This window comes from Molothrus ater, chromosome Z (genome assembly GCF_012460135.2).
Source record: "Molothrus ater isolate BHLD 08-10-18 breed brown headed cowbird chromosome Z, BPBGC_Mater_1.1, whole genome shotgun sequence".
NCBI lineage: Eukaryota > Metazoa > Chordata > Aves > Passeriformes > Icteridae > Molothrus > Molothrus ater.
The window spans coordinates 65,037,945-65,055,090 of NC_050511.2; the positions used below are offsets into that span (position 1 = coordinate 65,037,945).

The following is a 17,146-nucleotide window of genomic DNA, read 5'->3' on the forward strand; positions in this document are numbered from 1 at the left end:
GCTCTCCCGTCCCGGGCAGCCGCTCCGGGAGCTCCGTGCCCGGCTATGGAGCTGTGGCAGGTGCCGCTGAGCTTCTCCCGCCTCCGCATGTTCCCTTTCTTCGACCTGGCGCATTATGTCGCCTCCGTCCTGGCGCTGAAGGAGCAGCGGGGTGAGCGGGGCGGGCGGGACGGGGCGGACACCCCACACCCCCCATGCGGATCCTGGTGTTTCCCCCGTGTGTCCCGGAGGGTGCCCAGCCCCGGCAGGGTGAGGATGGGGCTCCGAAGGGAGCTGCCGTCCCGGTTACCTCGTGGCCGTGCAAATGGGATTGTCTGCCGCCTGCATTAGCCCGTCTGTCCATAAGTGTTGTCTCACTGCCCGCTAATGACACCCAGCCAAAAGCTTTTCTCGCTTTCCAGAAGTTAAGAGGCGCTGGCGAAATCAGCCCAGAGTTTTGTCGGAAAGCTTTTAGGTTTTTTTAAATTCAGGTATTTGATTGTTTGTTTCAGTTTTGAGGTCTCAGGAGTAAAAAGGCTGAAGCCCCCCGAAGTTGGGTTTATGCAGAGAATGTGTGTGTAACACAGGACAGTATCTCTGTGCCCAGAATTGCATCTGAGAGGAGAGATTAGCTAGACTTTACATCCTTCACACTCCCTGTTTGTGCAGGGCGGTGTTAAGGCCTTTCTGCCTTGTAGGAAACAGCTCAGGACTCTCACAGGTAGGTCCTGTGCCAGTGGCTTGTCAGCATTGTACCCCGTGGACTGTAAAGTGAATTTAGCAAAGCTTTCCACTTCCACTAACAAGGTTTTGTATAAGAGCACATCACGGCATTTCAGTCTGCATGCTCTCTTCCAGAAAATCATTTTTACTCTGGCTGTTAACCCCAAGCCTGGTTTTTTTGGTTGTGTTTTTGTTTTGTTTTGTTTTGTTTGTTTTGGTTTTTGTTTTCTTTTTTGTTGTTGTTGTTGTTTTTGTTGTTTGTTTTTTTTTCCTGTCACAAATGTAGGCACTGGCCTTGTTTCTGTGTTTAGAATCAAGCTACTTGTGGTGTGGGTTTAGACACGTGTACAGTAACTGTGTAGGAAACTGAGCTGGCTTTTGGGATTACAGGGCGAATTTGGGAGCTCCTGCTCCTAGATTTCTAGGGCTCTGCCCTGTTTGTTTAGTGAGAGCTTGTTCTTTGGTCCCTTCCTAATTGTTCCAAGGTGAATTTTAACCATCTTCTGAGGAAATGCACTTAACAGACTGTGGAGACTGGTGTAAAGTGCTTATGCATTCTAGAATCTTCACCAAACTTTGTTAATGCTGCTAAAAATTTTGACGGGTGCTGGGCTGTGGCATTGTGTAATGTGTCTGTTCCATTTAGAAGGAGACTTTCTGACATTATCATGCAATGCTTTTAAACTTTTCCTCTGGAATGGGCACACCTAAAGATGACGATGAGAGGCCTCTCTGCCTAGTTGCAGTGAGACAACACTTAGGGAAAGAAAATTGCTATCCAAAGTCTGGTCAGATCCATGCTCCTATTTTTTTATTTTTTTTTCCTTCTCAGTTTAATAGCTGGTAGTTCAGAACTCCTGGGTATTTTCTAATAGTTGGAATTAATAACTGTAATCCAGGTGACTGCCTGCTGGCCTGTTTCTCACTTCCCAAGTGGTTTTAACTGAGTATTAAATCATAACTGAAATAGCAGTTATTATGAATACTCAGTATGGATATATTATCATCGATTAATGCTGTCTATGTTCCTTTTGGAAACTTACAACAGTAGCTATATTTGACAGGGAAATTACGGGATAGCCTTGAGTGCCTGGTGATGTAAGAAGTATGTGGTCAAGTTACAGCCACATTTACTTTATCCCAGATTACTGTCTCATTAAAATACCAACCCACCCCCACTGCTTAAAATCAGATTCAGTGTGGGCATTTGGATCATGGATGGGTTTACACTAAGTGGGACTTTCCCAATCCTCCTAGCCAGGCTTTCCTGCTCACTTGTGACAGGACAACCAACTTGTTGCTTTCTGTATGTTTTAAAAGAAGAGTTCTTGATTAGTGCTTTGAGGATGGCCTAGGAGTTGCTTGCTTGCAACTCCAGCCAGTTGTAGAACAGGCAATTTTCTTTTTTTGGGATGGAGGCACAGCGAAAGGTGGTGGTGGTTGAGGTTGTGTCATATTTGGTTTGTTCCTGATGTGTTTGAGGTGATTTGAAGAGAAATAATTTCGCTTCAGCATAGTTTTGCTCTGTTAAGTCTGACTCTATAAATCCTTTATCTTAACTAAGGATATTCTATGTGGTTGAATGGGGTACTAGACAAAATATGTACAAATCCTCCTGGTGTGCTCACTAGATGTGTGTGTAGTGTGCATTATTGCCTATTTGGAACATGCAGAAAAGTTTGAAGCAGTTATAATCCTATTGACACAAATAGTTAGTTGGTTAAGGGTTTGTTTTGTTTGTTTGTTAGTGTATTTTTGTGTGTTTGGTTTGGGTTTTTTGTTTTGTTTGGGTTTTTTTGTTTTTTTTTCCCTTGGTTTTGTTTGTTTGTTTTTTAATGTTACTATTGTTCAGGAACAATTCTTAAAACCATATTCAAAATTAGTCCTTGTGTTTTGAAACCTTTCCCTAACTTTCAGAAGTGTACATCTGCAGGGCTGGTGGCCTTCTGGCAGATCCACCATTGCGTGGTTGTGTGATGCCTCATTAATTTTAGAGGATGCATCAGAGGACAAATATAAATGACCACTTTGTATAAAAACATGTGACCTACTTAAAAACTGAATTTGTCTTCTGAAAGGCTACACCCTAGTAATAATTTAACTAGCAATGCTGAGATGATCTTTAAACTAGTATCAACTTTTTTGCCTCATTGTCTTCTGTATTGTGTATATTCCTTGTTAGGAAACAAGGATATATATATATATCCTTGTTAAAAATTGACATTTGAGCCATTTCTAGTGCTGACCAACAGAAAAATGTTGAAGTGCAATAGAGGTTCCAGTTTCCTGACCTTTTACTTGTAAAATTAAGACATTTACCTGCTCTGCTGTGGAGCTTACTGCTAGAGGGCAATCTGGATGTGCCCTTAAAACTGAAAACCACTTGCTGCTAGTTGTGGGGCAAAGGAAGTGTGGAGAAGCTGGTGATTGTTGGAAGGCAGGAGAATGGCTCTGAAGAGAGAACAGAGACCTAATTTTAAGCCTACTCCAAAAGTAGTAAGCACAAGCCATTAATAATTTGCAAGTGTCTTATCTGGGAGCACTGGGTACTGCAGTTTGAAAAATAAATTGCAAAATAGTTAAAAATAAAAGAGATGCTATTTTATATTCAAGTATTCTGTAGTGCTGAGGAGTGCTCATTTTTATAAATTGGCTGTTTTATGGGCATTTAGATAGTGCTGCGGTACTTGATATCTATGCCAGCATTAAAACTGGAACACTAAAACCAAAACTTGTTAATGCATTGAATGAATTGAGAGTGCTGTATGCTTTTTTAAATATTTGAGCCTCTCATCTTTGGTAGAAGCTTCTCTTCCCACAGAAATGCCTGATAAACTAAAGCTTCTACTCTGAATTGGGAACAGATGTCAGATTTCATTTTGGGGCAGACAGTAGTGCTTTTGTGAACTTCAGCCTTTGGACTACGGAAAATTAAACTTGTTCAGGCAAACAGCTCAGAACCAAGTGTAAAGGGGAAGCTTTGGCAACACTGAACTTTTAAAGTGGAAGGAAATAGTCAAAACAACCACTTGAGCATATTTCTAGCTTTGGTAAAATGTTGTTTTCCTGTGAAAATGGTTAATACTTCCCAATACCTCCAGTATAATCTTTGAATATTATGTACTCTTTTTGGCATAGTTAACTTGCACTTTAAAATGATTGTTCATTTTAAAGATGATGAAGTAAACCAAACTGTCAACCTTTTAATAAATAGGGAAATTTACATTTATTATTATAGTTCAAGGTAACCTTTTTTCCACCCCCCTGTGTTCAAGAGTGCAGGTGAAAACGATTTGATAATTATCGTGGATGCAGTTTTCATTTTGCCCAGCAATCACAGCAGCATATTGTGAGAAAAGAAAGGAAAACAGTTACCTTGAATTCTTGGAACACTCAAAAGCAGAAATGGAATTCCTAGAATAACTCTCCAAATGTCAGCAATCCTGTTTAGATTAGCCACTTAGGTGTTCTTAATACAAATTTGAAAGCGTGTCCCTGTGTCAGGCTGTTTACAACAAGACCTCACTGCTATGCTCTGAAAGCTTTTTCCTCTTGGTACCTAGATATAACAAACTAATGCACAAAACATATTCAGAAAACACTTTATGTCAGCCTTTCACTTCTCTTTAGGAGTTTAAGTCACCCTGCCCTGGGGTTTGTATTTCTGAAAAATTTTCCTGTGAGAGCCTGCTGATTGCTGGAGGATTTTTCATTACCCGAAGGAACTAAATCGAAAAATACCGACCTTTAAAACATGATGTTGTTCTCCAGTTTTCATTCCTGTTTATGCAGAATGTTACATGTTGTTGGTTTTTTTTTCCACAGGAGTTGTGGAAGTGTCGGTCCGAAGTCCCTTGGCCTGCTGGTTTAGTGCAATGCTTTATTGCTTTGGGGGCTCAGTCTTGTCCTCCTTGATGCTTGGTGAACCTCCAGTAGCATTTCTGGCAAAGACCATAAATATTCTACTGGCATCCTCAGTCTGGTAAGCAGCCACAGTTGGGTAAGATGAGTGATATTGGCTCTAAGGAAGGTGTATGCTGTAAACTGATACTGTACCATCGGGGTTCCGCGTAAATCAGAACTTTTACTTAAAAGTGTTGTGGGTTTGGATGCTGTCTCTTCATCCAGAGGGTCACAGCAGCTATGATCCTGTTCTCTGGGAACAGAGAGCAGCTCTTACAGCCTGTTGTGTTACCAAATGCTCTGTTGCTAGATTAGACTTGCCTTAGGTTTTTTTAGTATTCCAAACAGGTGCAAACATTACTTTTTAATAAAGTTATTCAGTTGTTGATTTACTGAACATAGGTATGTCATAAATGCAGCCAAGTTTTTAAAAAGTAGTTATTGAAGATCAGAACCTGGCTGATGTAAAGATTTTGGCTTTTTCCAAGACACATCTTTCCTCCAGTTCCTACTACCAGACACTTTTTTTTTTTTTTTCTGTATTTCATTTTGTCCCAGATGGGTATGTGTAGTGGTGGAAGACAGTAGCTAGCTGAATTGTATAATTGAATCAAGTATTAGGCAGTTTGGCCTGCTTTGGAGTTAAAAAAACATTCTGGAGTTATTTTCATGTAAATTTGGTCTTCCGGTGGAGTTCATTTGTTCCAGAAAATGATCTTTGAGGAAAACTTCAAACTTAACAAAAATTGCGAGCAGCAGTCGGGTTTTGAATTTAGAAATCTCAACCACTATATTTGGATAGTCTGACCTGCTTAAAATCCTTTAGTTCCACTTGCCCCATAAGTTTTACAATTGCAAATTCATTAACATGAAAGCAAGTGTTTCTGTCTCTCTGGGTATATGTATTAGTTTTATGGTCTTTGTGTTGTAATAGAAGATGACATATTTAATTTGGTGAAATTAATTATATGTATTATTAGTGAATTATTAACAGAACCTGCCTGTGGTTGTGTCAGTCTGATGTGGGCAGAATGATTGCTTGTTTCATCAAGTGACACGAGCTAGGAGTACACTTGAAGAGAGCAGGATTTCTGTTTAACTCACTGTGGTCAAATGTGATTTGCTGTGCACAAATTAAAGGAGGTTTTAGTGAGGAGCTGCGAACGTTACAAAACGTTTTAAGCTTCCAGCTCTACAAAGTCCCCTCTTCCTGAGTGTAGTGACCTTAATTCCTGGTCCCAGATCGTGCACCATGGAATTCCTCAAGCCACACTTGGGACTGGAAAGTGAGTGGAGTCGTGCTGGGCTTGGGGAATGCTCCGGAATAGTCTGTAGGACAGCGGCATCTGCTGTTAGCAGAGGTTACAGGCAGGAATGCCGTGGTGGGCCTTCAGGGCCAGCCTCAGTCCTGTCACCAGTGCTTCAGGGTCCTAAACCCACATTCTGCAGATCTAAATTAATTCTGGTGTGAGTTGTCTTGGGAGTAGGTGGCTTAAATGGTTTTTTGCAGTAGCCTGTAAAATACATCCTCTCTCTGCATCTCTGGCTTCATATCAGCTGAAGCCTGGTTGCATACAGAGGCATCTTTACAATATCTTTATCTTTACAATAAGAGATAAAGGGAAGGGCCTCACAAATTCTTGGTAGGCAGGATTGAGATCAAAAACCTTAAAGGGGCAATGTCTTTTTTTTTTTTTTTAAGAAAACAAAATTTATCCTTCCTTTTAAACACTTTCTGTGCTCTTATGCAATTATTACTCTTACTCCTGTACTGAAATAATCTATTTAAGACAACTTAATCAAGATACTTAATCTTGATTGAGTTTTTGAGAATATCTCAGTAAGAACTGAATTTTATTTATTATTGAAGACATATAATAAAACACTACATAATCTGATCTTTTAAAATTTACTGTCACTTAGGATTTAACTGTTAGCCATCTTTACTTGGTTTTAAAAGCAAGTTGATCAAAGATATTTTGTTTAGTGTTCTTTCAGTGCTTTGAATAAAGAAATGTGCTTGTAACTGGCAAGCTGTAAAAGCTAGAATTGGTGAGTACTAAGATGTTAAATGTGTTTAAAAATAGCCATGCATTTCATGTAGTATGACATTAACTAGTGGAGGCATTCTTGCTGAAGTTATATAATTCCAGGTACCTACAGTCTGGAAGCACAGAGTCAGCATTTAATTTACCACCCTGTTGTAATCCTATTAAAAAAAAAATCCCAAACAAAAAACCAAAACAAAACAACCTCCCCTAGTCCAATCTAAACAAAAAATAACTCACAAGATAAACTCAAACCACACAAAGTCAATCAGATACCACTTTAATGACTTGAATTATAAAAATGTGATATGTAAGGTGCAGAACAATTGGAAAAAATGTAAAGCTGTTTCACATGGACTTGAACAGATTTTTCTCTGTGACAGTGAGTCAGTAGTGCTCGGTTGTGGTGCAAAAGCTCAGGTGTGCTCAGAAGCTTTTCAAATTTGTTCCAAGATGTGTGCCATGAGACTTCGAGTTGTCAGTAGTATGTCAGGCATTGCTAGACACATTCCAAAAATATCTTTAAAGATTATGAAAAAATAATTCCTTAGCAAAAGTGTGGCTAATGTTTTCTTCCTGATGATTTTCAGGTATCTGGTGTTTTACTGCCCAGAAGACATATTCTGCCGCTGCTTTTCCTTTCTGCCTCTTCGTCTTCTGGTGGCAGGGATGAAAGAAGTGACAAGGACTTGGAAGATCACAGATGGCATTGCGCATGCAGACACCGTCTACAAAGATGCCTGTCTCATCATGGTGGCTGTGGGCTGGGCCAGAGGTAACGTGCACAGCATCTTGTTCTGAGGGTTTGGGGTTTTTTGGGGTGGTGTTTAAATGTCTAGCCCCTACAGCAGATCTGTAGCACCATCCTTGCTGTGCTGGGCATGGTAATCCTGATGCAGTCTGATGTCCCCTGAAGGAAAAAGCCTGTGCTGCAGATTTTCTGCCTGAATTAAGGGTGACATTGAAGGACTTGGAGGGGAGTTCCCTTCAGAAGGTCTTACGAGAGCTTGCAGGATGGGCAGTTGATGACAATAAAGAAGTAAATCTTCTGTGTAGCTGTTGCTGAACTTTGCAACAACATTATTGCCTTGCATGAGGCTGAAGAAGAGAACTGGGTATCTTAGGTTTTTATGTTGTAGCCATTACTTGGTTTTAAACGTAGGAATGACCCTTGTTGCCTGCCTGCCATTTGGAATTCTGGAAGCCACCTTCCTGACAGCTGTATTTGCAGCCACAGCATCAGGGTCCCTTCAAAAAGTAGTTGTGCAGCTCTTGTTTCTGCTTGATTCTGTGCTGCTGTGGAAAGCAACACGTGTGAATGTGATGATTGCATCAGTTCAGATGCTGTCACTTGCAGGCAGACCTGAGCTTCCTGCTGAGTCTCTCAGCCTCTGAGGTCTCATGCTGTTGTTTGAGTCTTGTTTGTATGAGAGGTTGGATTAAATCTTTTTAAGTCTGGGCTTTGGTGCCACATTTAGCACCTGGTGTCATGAGTTTTTCTGGGAGCAGTGGCATAGCAATGGTAGCAGTCAGTGGAAACTTGCCATAAATCTCTGCAATTTCAGGTGCTGGTGGTGGCTTAATTTCCAACTTTGAGCAGCTGGTGAGAGGAGTGTGGAAACCTGAAACCAATGAGCTACTGCAGATGTCCTAGTAAGTTTTTTTTAAAAACTGCAACAAGTTAGCTGTTGTTATGCTGGCTCCTGGTGTGGATGCTTACTTTCAGTGGTTGAAGCCAAAAAAAAAACCCAGAAAAACCCATTAGGACATATTTGTACTCTGTTTTGGTGTGTATCCTCTGAAAGATGGGACAATGAACTTTGGGACTTTTAGTGATGTTTTAATCATTTTATGTTCACAGCCCAAGAGCTGCAAATGGGAAGAGAAGTCAACAAAAACCTGTCAGAAAGTAGTAAATACCTAGTGAGGAATTTCTAGAAAGCAGTTTTGGCTCAGTTTGTCTTACAGGGACATGGTTTTCTATCCAAAATGAAAGCACAGTGGTAGTAGAAATACACAAGTGAATTTTGGTGTATGTTCTGAGCATCACTAAGATGGCTTCCTTTGAACACTGTCACTCTTACTTTTGCTGCCAGTGCTATTTTCCTCCAAAGACATCAATTATTTGAGAAAGTACAAATTGGTTATTCAGTATAGCAGAAATGACCTGCAAGATGGAAAAAGTTACTTCTCTTGCAGGAGCAAAGAATGAGGAATATTACATGCCTCCTGGTTTTCTCTGTAAAATGAGAATTGAAACAGGCTGGAAAGCCACAAGCTATTATTGTAAGTCAAGATAAGGTCACTGTGATAATTTCCTAAAATTCTTTTGATCTTTCCCAGGTTACAGTCAGGTCTTTTAAAATCATAATTTTATTTTTTTAAAAAGCTATCTTGCTTTTCAGCCGCCACTCCTAGACACAGAATAACAGGAGAAACATTTGTAGCCTTCTCTTTGGCAATTTCAACTTCTTGTGCATTGTGTTAATTGTTGGCTTTTCCCGAAATTCTAAGTATTTAGAATTTCTCTTTCTCTTATCAGTGCCTAAATGGCAGTCTTGAAAGTAAACTTACAGAGGAAAAGGTGACTGTCATAAATAGCACTGTAGACACAAATAAAAATGTCTTTACAGGTGCAACACCAGAACAATGCTTACTGATTGGCATTACTTGCATATATTCTCCTTTTCCACTGTGGGTATGGCTCAAAGTAACTCAAAAAAGATATAAAAAATTTTGTTTATGTATAAGTCTTAAGAGCATTAAATTGAACTAAGTTACAGAGTTAAAAACATCAAACATCTTGCAAATGGATGAGATGCCTGTGTACACAGTATGGTTTTTTGGGCTTCTTGAGCAGGAATTTGATGTAGTTTTCTGGTTCCTGAAAAGACAGTGAAGAACAGATCCACAATAGATGCTCTGTGATAACAGGAATGTCACCTGTACATGTCACATGCAGATTAAGAAATGCAGAGAATTCTGGATGACTGACCAAAGTTCTCCTGCTTTTTGGCTGCATACCTCGGAAGGGATTTAGTACCACAACAAAGATTGCTGTAAGCTGGAAACAGAGTGGAAATCTTAGCATGTCTCAGGTCAGCACAGCTTTGTTGGCAAAAAATGGTAATACAGGCCTGGCTTCAGTCAGGTTTAAGCTGATACAGCCCCAGAGCTGCTGGAGTTTTACAGTGGACCAAGACTTGGACTGTGTTACTCTTCAACACCTTGGAGTAACTAACTCCTGGAGTATGGTATAGGAACCTGTTTTTATGTCTAGTCCAAGTAGTGTGAGCTCTGTAATTTTAACTCTTCAAAAAGATATATTTGGAAAGGAAGAAGAGAATCAAGCTGACATATAAAGTCTGAATAGAAGCATTGATTTGAGGAGTATTTGTCAAAAAGGAGTTTGTTGGGTGTCTGAAGTAGTGCTGGACTTGATGATTTATGGACAGAAAGTGTAGTAATATTATATAAAGTGAAAATTTAGTTATAGCTGGATTTTGGATCTTAGCACTGTTACCACAAGTTTTCCTTAGTTCTATTCAGAAATAATTATTTTGCACACTTAAGAACATGTATTGCTTTCCAGGCAGCTTCCACTGTGGAGCAGAGAAGAGAAATTAACATTCTTTGTTTGATTTCTAGCCCTGTGAAGGTAACTTTGATAGGAGCAGTTCTTTTCACCCTGCAACGCAGACAGTACTTGCCAATAGCAAAACACAACCTTGTGTTTTTATACACCATCTTTCTTGTTGTCTTCAAGGTAAGAATTTGAAAGTTGCTAGTGACCAAATAACAGAAAATATTTTATTTAATTGTTGAAATGCATGCTGCTTGATGGGAAGGCAGCTCCTGCTGAAGATATGTGTTTAGAGTTCTGTACATAAGCAGAATGGAAGACCTTTTACTGATTCTGTTCAATGTATGCAGGGGACAGGGAGGAAAAGAAAAAATCAGGAATTTTGGCACTCAGTATTTGATGTTCCAGGCTTGTATGTCTGTAATCTCAAAAAAAAAAAAAGGCTTATTATTGTAGAAAGAAATTCTCCTTTTCTCTGTCTTTTGTGTGTACCTATGCAGTTGCCAGTGGGCCTGTAAAACAAACCAGCTGGATTCTCATTTGATTTAAGATGTTCGCAAAATAAGTGTTTGGGTGGGAAGGGAAAGTGTACCAAAACTACTTTGAAGTAGCTGTAACTATTTCGTAATAAAATAGACACTACTTCTCTATTGAAGTCTTCAGTCCCTCCAGTCTTGTTCATTTCCAGGATGATGTCTTTCTTCTGGATTACTAGTTTATAAGAAAACATAATCTCTGTTAGCAGATATCTGGCAATTTTAACAGCTTCAGAGCTGGTGTTGAACAGACCAAAGAATGTGTGGAAGTGTGGTTGCCAGTCTCCTTTCTGGGAAGGAGATGACAAGTTTAATTCTGCAGAAGTCAACTGTAGGGAGCCAAGACTTGAAGCTTATATCCCCTTGATTTTCCATCTGAAATGATAAAGGCATTGTTGAACAGTAGATGCTGGGAATGAAGAAAGAAAGGAATGTTATTCTGCAAGTGAGAAATTGCAGGTGTCCACAGGAGCTGGCTGTCCAGCTGCACTGGAGTAACTAAATCCTTACACTGATGGTTGTACTGACAGTCAGGAACTTGCACCCACTTAGCAAATAAATGAATAAAGCAACAGTGTATCTGGTATAGTCCTTTAATAATGTCTCCTAGAAACTTGTTATGTCTCTGAAACCTGTAAAAACTGTTGCTATATAAACTTGTCCAGTACCCTGATCTGAAAAACAGGCTTTTCAATCCTGATTCCAAGTTATGTGTCCTAAGGGGTGCCCACCTAAATCTCTGAACTTTGTGGAATGAATATGGAAGTCTAATTAAGGTCTGGTTATAGACCTATACATTCAAAATGGAATTACACATCCCATTCTTCCAATTTAAGTGGAAGGAAGCCACTCCATTTAGTTTTTCAGTTTGAACAAGGCACAAAACTTACACATAAAAGCTGGTCTTCACCTTACATGTATGGCATTAAATGCAATTTATTCTCAGGATGATGAATCTTACAGAGAGTTTGTTTGTGCACATTGTTTGTGTATAGCTCACAGAAACATAAGAGTCATACAATGTTAAGGAAGGGACCTCAGAGATCATCCAGTTTCATCCCCCTACCCTACCTATCCAACCTGGTCCTGAACATTACCATGGTTGGGGCATCAGCAACATCTCAGGGCAACCTGTATCTCACCACCCTCACTGTAAAAAATCTCTTCCTAGAATCCAGCTTAAGTTTCCCCTGTACCCATTCCCCCTTGTCCTATTGCTGCAGTTCCCAAGGAAAAATCCCTCTCTGACCTCCCTTCATAGCTGTAAATTCCCTTCATAGCTGCGTGAAGAGCGTTGGTCAGAAAAAAAAGCATTCTTTGCCCAGTTTCAGCTAAAATGAGCAGAATTCTGTTGGTGATTGCACAGCCTCATCCTTGTGTAGAAAGTTAAAAATCCCATACACCCCTTCAGCTTTGAGCTTGTTTACCTGTGAAGCCATCACAACTTTTATTGTAACTTGATCCTTGTTCTCCGTAGGTAAAAATGATGTTGACGAGATGTGCAACTTCTCCATTTGCTCCCATTAAGGCTGCAGTGTGCCAAATGTTTTTTGGCTCAGGAAAGGCACCTTCCAAAGTGAAGGGTGAAAGTGCCACATCTTCCAATGGCTCTTCAGTCTGTGACCAGCCTTCTGAGCAGCACCATGAGGGTGCTAAGAAAAAACAAGCAAAGAAAACAGAATAAGTGACTTGAAATCCTTGCGATGGTCGTGAAGATGTGTGTCTTCCAGATTAGGCTGGCTGAGAAGTTTCCTCTAAGGAAAGGAGAACAGGGCTGTGTTGTGGTTTGCCTTTTTGGGATGTTTTGTGTAAGCTATGTGTAAATGCACATGTTGGATTTGTGAGTTAAAACTATGAATTTTTATAGTGGTTAAAAGTTTACTAATTTTTGTACTTACGACAACTTCAAATGCTTATATGTTAAAAAGATAGTTTCAAAAATGTGACAATCATTTTTTTTTTCCTACTGTATCACTTGTTTCACATCTTCCTATCCCCCAGTTCTTATGTGTCATTTTGATAACACTGATTTGTATTGTCAGGTGTTCACTGTAGCATGTCCCAAATAAGAAAGTCATTAAGTAAGGCTTTATCACATTGCACTGTGTAAAATTGTAAAAATATACCAATTTAATGCCTTTAACTAGGAAAGTAACTGAACTATTGTTGTAATTCACATTGCATTGGTCTAGATTTTCTTAATTTCTTAAAGTAAATATTTTAAAATATTTTTAAATGTTTTAAAATGAGAGTATATTATCTCATTATAAATATTATCAGGCACTTTGAAAAATCTTAGTTAGCAAGTAGAAACACATCAATATTTTTGTGGTTGGCTTACTTGGACTCTTATTTGCAAGCATTTGAGATGTAGATGTTTTTTGCCACATTAGTGTTTTACAAGTGGTTTGTAGTTACCTTCTGGTTCATTTGGGTCTAGACATTCTTTGCCTGATTTCTTTTCCAAGCATATGCACTTGTTTCTTTTCAAAGACAAACTTCATTAGGAAGAATACTAGACAGTACATTTACCTTGTTTAGTCAGCAGTCTGAGCTGCAGCACAGGGATGGGAGCAGAATGTTACCCCCGTAATCCCCAAGGGAATGGTCAGTGAGCTGCTAGAACACCTGGACACTCCCAAGCGGTGGGATGGGATCCACCCAGGGGTGCTGAGAGCTCGCTGGGCCACTTCCAATCATTTACCAGCACTCCAGGCAAACTGGGGAGGTCCCAGTTCACTGGAGGTTGGCAAATGTGACATGCATCTACAGGAATGGTCAGAAGGAGGATCCAGGGAATTACAGGCCTGTCACATGCCCTCAGTGCCAGGGAGGCCATGGAGCAGGTCACCTTGAGTGCCATCAGGAACAGGGACAGGACAACCAGGGCATCAGGCTTGGCCAGCCTGGGTTTAGGAGAGGCAGGTCCTGCCTGACCAGCCTGAGCTCCTCCTGTGCCAAGGTGAGCTGCTCAGGGCTGAGGGACAGGCTGTGATGTGTCTGCCTGGGCTTCACAGAGCCTTTGACAGCTTCTCCCACAGCATCTCCTGGAGGAACTGGCTGCTCATGGACAGGGCCCTGTGCCCTGGGGAGGAGCGGGCTGAGGGCAGGGCCGGGAGCCGTGGGACATGGAGGGACACCCAGCTGGGCTGGCACCAGGGAGGCTCCCATGGCATCAGGGCTGGGCCAGGCCTGTTTGACATCCTCATCAAAGCTCTGCATGGGGGGATTGAGAGCCCCTCAGGCGGTTCCTGGCAGCACCTGGTGGTGCTGGGTGGGATGTGGATGTGCTGGAGGGCAGGAGGGCTCTGCAGAGGGCTCTGGCCAGGCTGGATCCGTGGGCTGAGGGACAGCCAGGGGAAGTGCTGGGTCCTGCCCTCGGCTCGCAACAACCCCATGGAGCTCCAGGATGGGGGAAAGGGGCTGGAAAAGGCCGTGGGGGTGCTGTGCCAGCAGCCGGACACAGCCCAGGGGTGCCCAGGGGGCCGAGAGGCCGATGGCCCCTGGGCTGTGCCAGCCCTGGGGTGGCGGCAGGAGCGGGGCAGGGCCCGTCCCTGTGCCGGCCCTGCTGAGGCCACACCTCGAGGGCTGGGGCACCTCTGGGCCCTCACGCAGGGAATGGAGGGGCTGCAGCGTGGCCAGGGAAGGGAACGGAGCTGGGAAGGGAATGGAGCCCCAGGAGAGGCTGAGGGAGCTGGGCAGGGGCTCAGCCTGGAGCAAAGGAGGCTCAGGGGGCCCTTGTGGCTCTGCACGGCTCCTGCCAGGAGGGCACAGCCGGGGGGGTCGGGCTGTGCTCCCAGAGAACAGGGACAGGAGCAGAGGGAACGGCCTCAGGCTGGGCCAGGGGGGTTAATTTGGATATTAGGAAGAATTTTTTCACAGAAAAGGTGAAAAGCATTGGAACAGGCTCTCCAGGGGGGTGACGGAGTAAACATCCATGGAGGGATTTAAAAGGGTGTGTAGACGTTGCACATGGGGATATGGTTTAGTGTTCGCCTTAGCCATGCTGCGTTAATGCTTGACTTGATCTTAAAGGTCTGTTCCAACCTAAACCACTCTTTAATGTCAGAAGCACTGAAAGTTTTTATTAGCATTTGCTGAAATCTTGATGCTTTCTTGCTTGTTGCATCCTTTTTTTTACTCAAGATGTGAAGCAGTTCTAAGTGGCGTACACTTCATAACTGAGAACTTTGGCATTTTAGAGGTGTTACAATAGAATCTTTTCAGGGGGATCTTCTCATTGATGTGCCAATTTTTAGAATAAACCATTTTTACAAAATTAGACTATTTTCTTCAGAGAGTACCGCTTTGAAGAGCATTGTTCAGCAAAGAGGGGTTAGGTTAATCTTTGTGCAGAATGCCAAAGAGAATGTGGAGGGAGATCTGATTTGAAAAGACAAAGTTCTAGTTCCAGGTACATCTCTAAATTTAGAAAAGCTGTCACCAATGCTGTGCTTAGAGAAAAGAAAAATAAAAGTACCAAAGAAATTTCTTGTGCCTGAGTAGTCACATTTCCATGGTGATGACCAAAAGCATTGAACTCACTTTGAAATCCAACTTCATTTCAAATGTGCTGTAAAATTACTATTTTCTTTAACACTTAAGAAGAATTACAACAAAATACCCCAAACTCTTTGGGCAAGGTAGCAGTCATATTCCTTACATATTACACTGAAACTTAGTGTTCAATTACAAATGCTTGGAGTATTCACTTGGTGTCTCATTTTTTTGTGGCTTGATGTCACGGATTAACGTGAAGCTGCCAATTGACTAGTTAATAATCAGCTAGTTATCAAGCAACACCAGCACATGCTGCCTGTCCATGGTTTTTTAAAGTTTTGGATGTTTTTTGAATAATTGTGTATTCTAGATCGCATGAACCATACAGAATGGAACCGTGTTACACATGTGTGAAATTCTGCCTGAAAACTGGCTATTCCTAGCCCAAGTCAATGTGAAAATATGCTTAGACTAAGTCTTTCACAAGTTTACAATTAGAGGGGAAAATGTACTGTTTTCTATTTGTTTTCAGAATTAAAGACAACAATATTAAAATTTTTTAAAATGTTTTCTTGTCTGAACACTTTAAAAATAATACACAACACACAAAAATGTATATTGTTTTGAGGCAGAACACAAGTTATGCTGACAGAAATCCTGTTTTAAGCATCATGAAAACAAAACTTTGTGTTTAAAGGTATCATGTGTTTCTGAAGGATAGGTGCTCAAAAAAGCTGCATGCAAATATTCTGAGAACTACATTTTATGACACAGAAAAAGATTGCCAGTTGCTCAGGGTTTAACCTGAATTCTGTAGGAGACATTAATACAGTGTGTCCAGGATGTCTTAAATAAACAATTCCCAGTTTTCATGCTGCTAGTTTTCTATCTCTGGTAAACTTTTCTGTGTGAGAATTTTGTTAACAATTTCTTAAAACTGTTCTGGTAAAGCTTGTCTGATTCAGCACAGCTGCATGCATGAACTACTTGGCTGTATCCAATTTTGTCATTAACCTGGTAAAATTAGAAGAAGCTGCCTTGTGCCTATATAAAGTCATTCAGAAATTGCTTTATCAGTTCCATTCTTGGGCTAGAAGGGCATATTCCTGGTTAAACCAGTTGCTGTTCTGAGTAATTTCTACTAAATACACCCAGCTTCTGTAAAAAGGAATACCTTAAAATTTGCTTCAGGATCAGAATTGTCTTTAGACAATAAATGCTATTTGCTTTCCTCTTCTGTATTTTCTCCATTTCATTTTATTGCAAAAAAGTGGAGATGGGAGGATGTCACACAAGCAGAACCATCATCTGAAATGTGATTCTTCAGTGTATTGTTAGGCAAGACAGAGTTGTTCAAGAATTCCAAACATCTGTCTTCTGTAGGAATCTGAATCTGCTCAGCATAAGGGGAATGCTGAAATCTAACATCTTCCAACAGTCTAGACAGTGAATGCAAGATTTACTCAGAGTGAATACTCTTAATTTATAAGGTGAATCCTCATTTCTAAGGTCTAAGTGAAGTCTTAAATGAGTAGCAACAGAGAAACACCATTTGACGCCAAGATGAGAATCAAAAATGTGTTGTAAATAGTAATTTGCATTTGTCCTGATAAAACTGCTCTGTTAAGCAATCAAAGCCTTTTGTGAAATGTGTGAAATTGTTCAGCAAGGAATAGATAGTAACATGAAGGCTGACAGAGAAATACATTGATATTCTCAGGCAAGATCACTGATCTGCCAGTGGGCTTTATCTGCAGTCAGGAAGTAGAATGTGGTGATCAAAATGGCATCCCAAATAAAAACTACTGCAATCCAGTGTGGTAAATAGTTTATGCACAGCAACCTGCAGCTGGGTTGCACAGCCCCTGGTGTTG

The 17,146-nt window shown here is 41.0% G+C and overlaps 1 protein-coding gene across 1 annotated transcript; it reads left to right on the forward strand.

The window, feature by feature from the left end:
* On the forward strand, positions 1 to 16,509 carry TMEM38B (transmembrane protein 38B). The gene is made up of 6 exons (XM_036402756.2): positions 1 to 151; positions 4,528 to 4,684; positions 7,244 to 7,428; positions 8,219 to 8,306; positions 10,302 to 10,419; positions 12,250 to 16,509. Exons 1-6 carry the CDS (start codon positions 46 to 48, stop codon positions 12,454 to 12,456), a joined length of 861 nt encoding a protein of 286 aa, XP_036258649.1. The 5' UTR covers positions 1 to 45; the 3' UTR covers positions 12,457 to 16,509.
* Positions 16,510 to 17,146: the final 637 nt, after the last annotated feature.